Consider the following 12,241-nt stretch of genomic DNA (forward strand, 5'->3'; position numbering starts at 1 on the left):
AAATCAAAAGGTAAATTGATTTATTTTACAAACTTGAAAGGCAAATTTCTTCTAATTATTACTCAAAGCTAAAATAGAAAATACAAAATTTTTTTTAAAATTCTGCTGAAGTTTGTCAGTATTTTTAATAAGCTTCATCTTATTTCATTGATTTCTTTCAGTTTCCAATTTTCAAGAGTTTATAGACTTTATTGGTGTACTTCATTGAGAAATTTTTTTTTTTTAAAGCAACACTGAAAATATTCCAATTTGAAATCCTTTTTTGGCAAACAGTAAATGTAATTAGCTTTCAATTAACAAATTGCTATTTTTGTCTTCTTTCAGATCACATTCATTTCAGTGGTGAAAGTGGAACAAGTTTAGTCACACATGCAACAGTTTGTTCCATTTATTGTTTATCAGACCAAGTCAAAATACTGTGCTACCTGCTTTCACATTTTGCTGGAAAATAAAATCATTTACTTTGAAAATACAAAGCTAAATCACATGAACTCCTCTTTTTATCAGATTCTAAAGCTTCTGTTTTTTTTCATACTTTTATGAATCAATTTATGGTTTATATGAATTGCAGTTGGTTTTTTTTTGGGTTTCAGTACAATCAGTGTTTTGTATTTACCTCATTGTGAGGCAACAGATTCCTGTTCTATTGGTGCTGTACATCGGATTCCAAACTTTAACATATGTACTGACACCACACAAACAAAACACCAATAGCTTATGGTTTACTGTAGCATGTGAGTAGCCAACCCACAAACCACACGCTGTTGTACTTTCACGTCCAACTCCAGTTATTGGTCGTTTTATTATTTTTAAGATGGCAGAATCCTTAGCGGCATTTTGTCCCTCATGTTCTGAATTCAAATTCCACCAAGGTCAACTTTGCCTTTCCCCCCTTTTTTTTTTTTTTTTTTAGGGTGGATGAAAGAAGTACCAGTTACACACTGGGGTTGTAATCGACTAGCCCCCCTCCCACAATGTTCCAGGCCTTCTGCTTATTAGTAGAAAGGATAATTATGAAGGTGGCAGAATTGTTTTTTGTGCTTAGCAGCCGTTTCGTCCATCTTTGCATTGAGATCAGATCCCAACATGGTTGACTTTCATCCTTTTCGGGGTCAATGTAATCAGCTACCCACTTCCCAAAATTGCCGGCCTTGTGCTAAAATACGAATCCATTATTACTGTATAAAAAATGGTGACGTATAGCACATTGCAGTATTTAATTATATTTTTAAATTCAGATCCTACCAAAGTTAATTGACTTCCAGAAGTGAGGAGGGGGGGGGGGAATAGGGGCCAATAAAATAAGTAGCAGGTTATGGTGGTGAGGATCTAATCAATTCCTCCTCCTCCTCCTGCTGCCACTATTATAATTAGAGAATAAAAAAATAAATTTTAGAATGTATTTCCGGTCATATTGAATTGTTTGCAGTTTTAAAGTGTTAACATTTCCTGCAGCACAATAATTTTGGTAATTCTGCTCCAGCTTCTTTTGGTTATTTCATGCAATGAGGTAATTAGAAATCTTTTATCTATTTATTTAATTTTTCTTGATGGGAGGGGTCATATTTTCATTTGTGTCCTACAGTTGCTCAACAAATTATTCATTGAATAAATACATTAATTAAAATATCTCAGTAAAATAGTAATCAGTGGGGGTTTTTTTTCAACCATATTGAACATTGTAAACTAATAAATGAACAGATCTTTGATCCTAGTTTCAGACTACACACGTTTGTCCTTTTGTTTTTTATTTTGGAATTTTAAATATTCCAGGTGTAATTTTTTTTCAAGCCAGTGGCAGAAGTTTAACAGAGATTTGACTGTTATTTCTAACAGGTCAAGTCATCTCTGAGCCTCTCCACATTAACATTTTTTCAAGAGGTGGAATGGTTGATGGTATCAAAGAATGAAGATATTCAAAGATGAATAGTCTGTTTCTTTGCATTTTCTTTCCAGTTTTAATTATTGTTAAAAAACAATTTAAGATTTACCTTTGTAAAAATTCTTTGAATTGACCTTGAACAAATTCCAAGTATTTCCGATTCTCTTCATCTCATCCACTGGACAAATTACATCCTTGAGGAACATAGTCCTGTGAGCTAATCCTTCATTAGATCTTATTCTTTAATCCTTCTTCAATAATCACAAAATTAAGAATATTTCTTGATTAATTGTGATATATTTGAAAGAAAAAAAAAACACTGGTGAAAAAGAGGAAAATTAGTTTTGGACCATTTTTATTAAAAATAATTTATTTACAGGACACTGTATATTAACAGAATGTATGATGTTATTTTTGCCTCCTAGTCATTGTAAAATTTAGACAAATAAATTAACTTATGAAAACTTTTAATTTTCCATACTTATTTATTAGTCAAATGAAAAAATTAAATTAAAACAAAATTGATAAAATTAATTACAAAAATAATTTCAAGTCATTCATTCATCAGATCTTGTAGTTTTTCAAAAAATAACCACAATTTTTTAAAAACAACATTCAACCCTAAAATATATAACAGCAATAAAAATGATCAAATGAAATAAAATGAGAACAAATTTAACAGCAAACCTAAAAATATATTCTTCTTTGAAAAAAAAAACAAAAAAAAAAAGATTCTACAATTTAACCAATAACTGAAGATTTATGATACCATCTCCATTTGTAGAGTCAGTTTAGTTTGTTGTCCACTTTGTTAATATATTTAAAATATAGTCAACTAAAATTATATGAGCAAAAGATTTTTTTTCATTAAATCTGCTTTTAAAAGGAATTGGGACGTTGAGATATTTGAGGAAATGGCAGTTTTCTTTGTAGGCAGAGCTCTCTCTCATCCACACACCATCAACTGTGATATATTCCAGTTATATCAACCATATTCTTTCTCCTTTCCACCTGTAACCTACTTGGTACCTCAAAGTTCATGTAAAGCATAAAACTCTTCACTTCTCCTTAATCCGTAATATACAAATGTCATCTATGCATCTTGCAATTATTGGTCTCATATTCATAGCCCCCAAAAAATAACCTTCCTCTCTATTGGAAAATATTTCAGCCCTAAAACAGCTGCTGATTCTCTACAAAGCACAAGCAGAAGCTACAATAGAATAAACTTTCCATATTTGAGATGACACAGCTTCTAGACACAAATTCTATATTATCACATGCCTGATTGATAACAAACTCCAACTGCTGTGTCACAGGCATACACCATCCTCACTCTGCTTCTATTGTTCTTACTACAGCAATTCAATTCATATCGTCAATATTCAACTCCAACCATATCTTAGTCCTATCCACCCATAATGTCATCACCCCCTCCAAGTACCAATTTGACTGGTGAAAGTCAAGGACAACCCATCCCCACCTTCTAGACCAGTGGTTCTCATCCAATTTTTTTTTTTACCATGGACCTCTTTGATTTCTATTTTACTTGGGTGGACCCTCAAAGCCATTCGATCCTTTAAAAATCCTATTATATTTTTAGAATGAAATGTATAAAAAAAAAATTCATTGAAATATTTCTTTAAGTAAAACCAATTTATTGCAGATAAAGTTTAGTAAAATTTACATGGACCCTAGTTGAGAACCACTTTTCTAGACTAAAACCATAATAAAACACTGGACACAACAGCCCCTCAATGGACTTGAATGTATAGTCCCCCCCCCCAATCAAATTTATCATTTTCAACCTCAGCTACAATTTCATTATGGCCAGTCTTAATTATGTTATTGTCTATATGGAGGAGAAACAAAACAAAGTATGACACAATCACAGCTGTAAATATTCTATTATGGGTTGTTGCATGATAAAATGGTAATTTATGTCTATACGATACTATAGGAAAGCTGTTCTTCAATATAAGATATGTTTTTTGCTGTTCAGGGCTTTAAAAATGTTTTCTGAAACAATGAAGTATTATTTTTAAAAATGAAAAAAAATAAATATGATATGAATTGATGGAAAAATACTAAAAAAATACCAGTTGCAATTGGTAAAAATATAACAATCATTAGCTTCATGTCTGTGATTCCAATTTTTATAAAATTGGTGCACAGTCCTTAATTCTTTTTAATCTTTATATTTAGAAGGCTGATTCAGAAAACATTTTCACCAAATTAAAAAAAAATAGTATTAACAATTTCAACTGATTGTTGGAAAAATACTTCAGTATATATTTATATAAGAGTGTGAATGGAGCATGACTAATTTCACAGAAAACATTGAACTAGTTATTAGCACAAGCATCAGCAGAGGTAAACAGATGTAAGACATTCACTAAAATAAACATTATTATGGAACCTACGGCTGAACCTGCTTGGGACACAGCACCATACCAATACATACCTTTCCTGCCTTGTCTGCGGAAGATTGTTGCAATGGAGAGTTTGGAGTAGGTTATAAATATTGCAACAAGGCACCATGATATAACCTGTAACAGAAAGTAAAAACATATTTTAATATTATGAGGAAAGGAACAATACCATGTTCTCCATGGGACAAGCTAGATGAGACAGACCTATGATCAAAGGAGGCTCAAGCCTTGATTATTAATCTATTTTGAAGAAATAACATGCCTTGGACAACAATCCAATGAGATTTTTTTAAGGCAGTAAATTGTGAACTGAGGGAGATTTAGCTCCTCTTTCTAGCATAGTAGTTAGATTGCAGAGAGCTGTGGCTCACATTTTAGGAGAAATAAAAATGTTTAGGTGCACTTTAAAATGTATTAAAGAAATATATTTTCACCTATAAATATAATTTAAAGTTGAGGAAATTTTGTTGTTGTAGAAACAAAGCATTATTGATGAGAAACAGCTTGAAGGATTTTTTGCCAACATCTAATTAAAAGTATTTAACAATGCTAACTCCTTCACATACTCCTCTGAAGGTAAATCCTCTTACATCTGCTACTTCCGAGGTAACTCCTTCATCTCCTACTCAGAGGTTTAGTTAGATTAAGCTGTTTGTCATTATATTCTATTATTCGTTCGTGGCCGTTGCTAGCGCTGCCCCGACTGGCCTCCATGCCGGTGGCATGTAAAAGCACCATCCGTTCGTGGCTGTTGCCAGCCTCGCCTGGCCCCCGTGCCGGTGGCACGTAAAAGCACCATCCGTTCGTGGACGTTTGCCAGCACCGTCTGGCACGTAAAAAGCACCCATTACACTCGCGGAGTGGTTGGCGTTAGGAAGGGCATCCAGCCGTAGAAACACTGCCAGATCAGACTGGGCCTGATGCAGCCTTCTGGCTTCCCAGACCCCAGTTGAACCATCCAACCCATGCTAGCATGGAAAACGGACGCTAAATGATGATGATGGTGATTTCAATGGCACATCTAGCTACACTTTTCAACCCACCAATTTGTCACAGTAGTGAACAAGGCCAACGTTATGCTGAAGCACCACTTTGGTGAACTTTAAAGCAAATATCAGCTGATATGAGATAATGTTTATATTGATGTTCAAAACTGCCATCTCATCAGATGTGGAAATGATTCGATGAGAGTACCATCAAACAAGAATATTGCACTCAATATCACCTTACAGTGTGGATTATTTTAGAAACAGTATCAATCCTAATAGGAAATTCGCATCCAAGTTGGCAGAATTGTTCGCAGCATTCCGTTCATCTTTATGTTCAGAGTTCAAATTCAACAAAGGCAGACTTTGCCTTTCATCCTTTTGGGGTCAATAAATAGGTCCCAGTTGAGCACTGGGGTCGATATAATTGATTTAACTCTTCCTTGAAGTTGCTGGCCTTGTGCCAAAAGTTGAAACCAATATCAAATTGCAGTCAACTTTCCCTGATCCTACTCCAAACAATACACTCATCATGTGTTTCACTTAATTTTCAAAATAATCAAGAATTTGGAGTGATTTCATAGAATTGACCAGAAATTTAGGAGAAAGAGTCGATTGTATTGAGCCTAGTATATGACAGGTACTTTGTTAAATCAACTTTGGAAAGCTGAAAGGTAAAGTTGATGTTGTCAGGAAATAAACTCAAAATGCAAACAGGTAGAACAAATATATCATCATCATTTAACATCCATTTTCCATGCTGGCATGAGTTGGACAGGAGCTACCACCAATTTCCAATCTGTTTTGGTATCATTTCTACAACTGAATGCCCTTCCTAACACCAACTAGTTGACAGAGTGCACTGGGTGCTTTATCATGGCACCAGAACCAACAGGATCACCAGGTAAGGCATTTTGTTCAATGCCCTTAGGGGTAGGCACTGACAATAATATATAGCTTTAAAATCCACCCCAAAAATGTTAGAAAATAATGAATTTACAAATCCATCTTGTCCATATACGAAAGGTTATAAGATGATTGAATCACTCCCTCATATATTACTGGTATTTTTATTTCTACAACCACATACAACTAGAAAACGAAATTAACCTCAGTAGTATTTGAACTCTAGACCAAGACATAACTACATACCACAGCAAAACTCAGCATCTTACCATTTTTGCTCCTTTACCAATTTCACCCATTTTAGCCAGACATAAAGTTCTATTGTGGATGTTCAGATTTTTTAAGAATATTTAACCAACTTTGGAAGCTGAACCCTCCCCAGATTGATCCTAGTTTTACGATTCCTGTTTCAAAGTGATCTGAATTGAAACTTCCAACAAAATTTCATTTTAATCTGTGTTCTATACGGTAAATAACAAATTCATTGAAGTTATTTTGCTAAATTCATTATTTTAAAAATTACTGGAAACAATAGCATTTTTCAACAGAAATATGGTAACAAAAAAGTTCAATAGTATTTTACCAATCTTTAATTGTTAGTTCTTGAACTGTGATGTGTATACACGTGTGTGTGTGTGTGTGTGTGTGTGAGGGAGAGAAACACGTGGTTTGAAAACCTCATGCTCTATATAATTCTTCAGCATTTTGACTCAGTTTAAACTGCATAAATAATCGTTGATGCTGGGACACTACCATAACATGCAGCCCATCTGATATTTCAACACTCAGCATAACAGCAACACAAACAAACCTACAAAGGAGCAACTGCATAATCACACAATGTACAAGAAACAGCAACCTAATCTCTCTCAAATCACATTAGCCATGTGCCAGTGGCACATGACCTGCTGTGCTTTGCTTGAGGAGACCTACTGAGTCAAGTACATAAACATCAAAATGAATATCAAATGGAAATTGCAGTTGTGATACCTGTGCCGGTGGCACGTAAAAAGCACCATCCGGACATGGCCGATGCCAGCGCTGCCTTGACTGGCTTCTGTGCCGGTGGCACATAAAAACCACCAACCGATCGTGGTCACTGCCAGCCTCCCCTGGCACGTAAAAAGCACCCACTACACTCACGGAGTGGTTGGCGTTAGGAAGGGCATTCAGCAATAGAAACACTGCTAGATCAGACTGGAGCCTGGTGCAGCCTTCTGGCTTCCCAGACCCTGGTTGAACCGTCCAACCCATGCTAGCACGGGAAGCAGACGTTAAACGATGATGATGAAGGACACATTAAATAAATTGGTCCTTGGTACACTATTCCTGAAAATCAATAGATGGAATAATCAAGAGTTTGATTGCATCTGACCAAAAGCTTTTTTTAAATCAGGCTTTAAAAACAACAACAATACACAAACCATAACAGCCAAGTGCTCAGTATATTGCATTCACTGTCCACACCATTAATCATCAGACCTCTCACTCTACACTTATACACTTACACATCACAGTGTAAACTGGTTTATAGCACACATCAAAATATACAATGTCATACACCAAACAATTATGGTGTGTACAGTTGTACACCTCAATTCACAGCAAAAATTATCATACACTCCACATCACAACACATACTGCTGTATACAGCATTGTACACACAACACAGCATACACTGTGACAAACCACACATTGTTGTGCACCACATATCACGGTGTGCAATGTTGTACACCATACTTCACACTGTTGTACAGCACAGATCAGAGTATGCACTGTTGTTAATCAGTTATACACTGCTATACACCACATCCAAATACACACAGTTGTACTCCACACATCACTGTGCTACACACTAAACTTCACAGTCTACACTGTCATACACCACACATCACACTCTTGTGACATTGAGCTACAATCAAAGGACGTGCAGAATCTAATGGCAGTTTTAAACAAGAGAATTATAAACTCTCATCTAGAGGTGAACAGTTCTTGTCGGCTCATAACAGTACTTAAAACTCATCACTGCATGATAATAATCCCCAGTCACACAGTTCTCACAGTATTTACAACTTGTTATGACAAGTGACATAGAGAAGAGGTAAGCTACAGAACCTCCTCTTTCAACAGGCAGTTAAAACTATATTTTCTTTACTCATACCATTGCAAACATGGGACCATCACAACATCCATATCCCTTACCAGACAAATCTGAGGCACAGTGTCTTGCCCAAACAAATCCATACTGATATGATATAAACCAGTTTGGCGTGAAATACTATGGTCAATTTTTATTACTTTTCATAAAAAAACTTCACCATAATCATCACCATGTAACATCCACTTTCCATGCCGGCATGGATTAGATTGCTCAGCTGGAACTCGTAGACTGGAGAGCTGCTTCTGGTTCCAGTTTGAATCTAGCTTAACTTCTACAATCGGATGACCTTCCTAATGCCAACCACTCCAAGAGTTAGAGATCGGCACTTCTTTATGCAGCTGTCCTCATCTATCTGCATCACATGACCATACCAGCACAGACACCTCTCTTGCACACCACATCTGATGCCTCTTTTGCCCAATTTTTCTCTCAAGATGCTTACACTAAGTCATACATGCACACAGACATTGCACATCCAATGGGGCATACTAGCTTCATTTCTTTCAAGCTTTCACATGTCCCCTATGGTTGCAGCCTATGTTTCACTGCCATGTAGCATGGCTGATTGCACACAGGCATCATACATTCTTCTTTTCATTCTGAGGAAGAGACCCTTTGTTGCCAACAAAGGTAAGAAGCTCTCTAAACTTTGCCCAGCCATTCTTATTCTAGTAGCTATGCTTTCACAGCATCCCCCTCCACTGCTGACTTGGTCACCAAGAAAATGAAAGCTATTTACTGCTTCTAGGAGTCCCCACTGGCATTTAATAGTCTATTTTCTGTATATTTCAAATGTTTACTGCACCTGTGCATCTGCTGCAGACAAAGACTGTTAACTTTCCTCTGATATTGCAGCACCTCTTATGTATCCGTAGCTTGCACTGGGTACACATTATAGAGTTTCTACATACTGAGCAGAGCCATCTACCTGAAGGGATTTGTAATTTGTTAGCTTGCCTACTAACACTTTAGTTTTTGCTAAATTAACTCTGAGGCCCTTGCATGCCAGGCTTTGCCTCCACTCCTGAAATTTCTTCTCTAGTTCAGGTAGTGATTTGACCATTATAGGTCATCAGCATAAAGGAGCTCCCAGGGGCAGCCTATCTTAAATTCCTCTGCTATTGCTTGGAGGTTTATGATGAACAAGAAGGGGACTGAGGACTGATCCTTGGTGGACCCCTACTTGGCTTGTACAGCTCTCACCAGCCACTCCTCTATCCCCAGTTTTTGCAATGACCACCAGATAAGGGAGCAGAGAACCATGTCAAAGGCTTTCTCTGTGTCAACATAAGCCAAGTACAGAGGTTTACTTTTGGCTAGGTGCTTCTGCAAGTGTCTTACCAGGAATATAGCATCAGTGGTGCCTTTCCCTGGCACATAACTGCATCTCATCTAGCTTAACTCTCTTCCTAGTTAGTCGGGCTATGACCCTCTCCATAACTTTCATCACCTGATCTAACAGCTTGATACCTTTATAATTATTTCAAATGTTATAAAGGCAATGAATCCTTTAAAGTAAAGAAATGACTGCTGCTGTGGAATAGAGAATAACCATTATATATGCAATGCCATAAATGCAGGTATTACAGCAGACAAGATTTTCCATAAGATTCATAATGTTAAATGTCAAAGATAGATACAATGTAAAAAACCAATAATAATAATAGTCACTTTTGCAGAAACAAAAATGATTGATTAAGGAAAAAGGGCAACAGCAAAGTGACCTCATTCGATATATTTAGCTTAGGGGCCTTTTGACAGTTTTCTCTGATCTCTGTGTTATTAAATGAATGGGAATTGATCGCTCACTGGACAGGGCATTCATCTCTCACTAACTTTCTGTGGCAGGGAGTGATCTTACCTTTGCAAACCAATGAAATAATCCTGTTGCACAGTCACTACTTACACAAGAGTGAATTATAGACTTTTGGTACCTACATATAGAAATATAACCCCAGCTCTTGTCAGTGCAAGTAATAAGATATGAACCAGTGGTCCCCAATAATGGCTGTGTAGTATCCTATAGACTCAACTAACCACACACTTACCTAGTGAACAGTTGGTGATGGTGCAACATAAAAAGACCTGTGCTATTGCCATGTAAAAAGCACCCGGCACACTCTGCTAAGGGGTAGGCATTAGGAAGGCCATAGAAACCATGCTAAAACAGACGGCTGAAGCCTAGTGCAGTTCTCTGACTTACCAGTTTCCTGTTGAAACCCATGCCAGCATGGAAAGCAGCTATCAAATGATAATGATGGCAGCTAGATAAAAGACAAATTATCTCATGACACTGTAAGACTTCTGCTTCAATTTGTACTAATTATGTCCACCCCCTTCACCGTCCATACGAACAAATAATGCTGAGATGCTGGGCAATGCTAAGCATCAGTCAGAGTGATTGCAGATTTATAGAATGATTCGACAACAGGCTTTGTGATGTTTTATATGGAAATAGACCAACGAAAATGGTAGAAGCAGTAATAGTGTTCAAAGGAAATTAACAATTACTACAAATACAAGAAAATCTTAGATGAAGGTCATTAGCTGAAAGAACCAAGATCGACATAAAATACTTAACAACACAACATTTGAAATGATTTATTCTTAATTAAATTATGTATAGGTACAGTTACCTCCTTTGACCGCGGCTGTTTAAATAAGCTCACAACTAGATGGTGCAAGTAGCGTTTAGGTTCTGACACGAAACCCTGGCGCTCCCCCTTTTTGCATCGAGACGTCAGAGAGCAAAGACATGACCTAGCAACCTCTTGTACACATGCAAACATGAGGTAATACACAGAAGGGTTCATAAGTGAAGGGCTATGTTCATCAAACTCTTTCCATTATCATTGAACTTGTATATATTTGAGAGCAAGAGTAAAAGTACTTAAAGTTACATCTTTCTTCTTTGAATTCATTGCACCATGTTCCTTTATCAAATGATATTACAGCTTTCAGAACAGAGTCATCAGCAGATGGCTTCACAACTTGAGAACACAACCATCTAAATATGTTTCAAATGAATTAACCTTGTCACACATTTTTACATTTACATCAATAGTTTCCATCAATTTAGTCTTTGATCACTATCAGGTGATTTATTCCTTGATGCATATACAGCACCAGGAGGTATTTGAACAAGGAGACTTCATTTCTAAACTCAGAGTAGAAACATTTAATTATGTTATCGTACCAATGGCAGAGTCAATAACATATCCAGGACAATCAGATGTCAGAGGGAAAATTCTAATCATCCATAAAAGGCTTTCTGAAAAGTCTAACAAAACAAATGTTAGTCGCAGAAACCTGAATGAATGGTAAGAGTAAGGAGAAAAGAAGCATCAAAATGAGAAGAGGGATGCATTAAAAGTGGAGGTCATTTTGAACATTGTATAATGACTGCTAGATTAACATTAGCTTTGGCTTTATCACATGAAATCATCATCATTTAACGTCCGTTTTCCATGCTAGCACAGGTTGGACAGTTCAACCGGGGTCTGGGAAGTCAGGAAGCTGCACCAGGCTCCAGTCTAATCTGGCAGTGTTTCTACAGCTGGATGCCCTTCCTAATGCCAACCACTCCGTGAGTGTAGTGAGTGCTTTTTATGTGCCAGGAGAGACTGGCAGCGGCCACGATAGGTTGGTGCCATGATTGAGAGAAATCTCTCCGTAGTCTATTATAGGTAATATTCTCTGATCATCTAATACCGAGTCCAGATAGGTGAAACGAGATGTTGCAGACTGTTCTGTCCACAAACATTCACACTCCAATGGTAACATTGTTCCCTGTCTCATGCCATAAGCATTCAGTTGTCATTATGTTATTTTTACTATTATTATTACTGTAACCAGGTAAAAGGCCCCCGTGCTT

At 36.7% G+C, this 12,241-nt stretch overlaps 2 protein-coding genes across 3 annotated transcripts in view; one reads left to right on the plus strand and one right to left on the minus strand.

The window, feature by feature from the left end:
- The window catches only part of LOC115210627 (dynactin subunit 5), a 31,425-nt gene extending 29,251 nt beyond the window's left edge, over positions 1-2,174 (plus strand). The window contains exon 7 of the mRNA XM_029779252.2: positions 325-2,174. The gene's annotated coding sequence lies outside the window, so the exon portion shown is untranslated. The remainder of the gene's footprint in view (positions 1-324) is intronic.
- Positions 2,175-2,220: 46 nt separating this feature from the next.
- Positions 2,221-12,241, minus strand: part of LOC115210614 (solute carrier family 52, riboflavin transporter, member 3-A) — a 29,602-nt gene continuing 19,581 nt past the window's right edge. For both annotated transcript variants that reach the window (XM_029779218.2, XM_029779227.2), the window contains exon 3: positions 2,221-4,431. In XM_029779218.2, coding sequence (XP_029635078.1) covers positions 4,228-4,431 — 204 coding nt within the window. In that variant the 3' untranslated portion in view covers positions 2,221-4,227. The remainder of the gene's footprint in view (positions 4,432-12,241) is intronic.

This window comes from Octopus sinensis, linkage group LG1 (genome assembly GCF_006345805.1).
Source record: "Octopus sinensis linkage group LG1, ASM634580v1, whole genome shotgun sequence".
In the NCBI taxonomy this organism is placed as follows: Eukaryota; Metazoa; Mollusca; class Cephalopoda; order Octopoda; family Octopodidae; genus Octopus; species Octopus sinensis.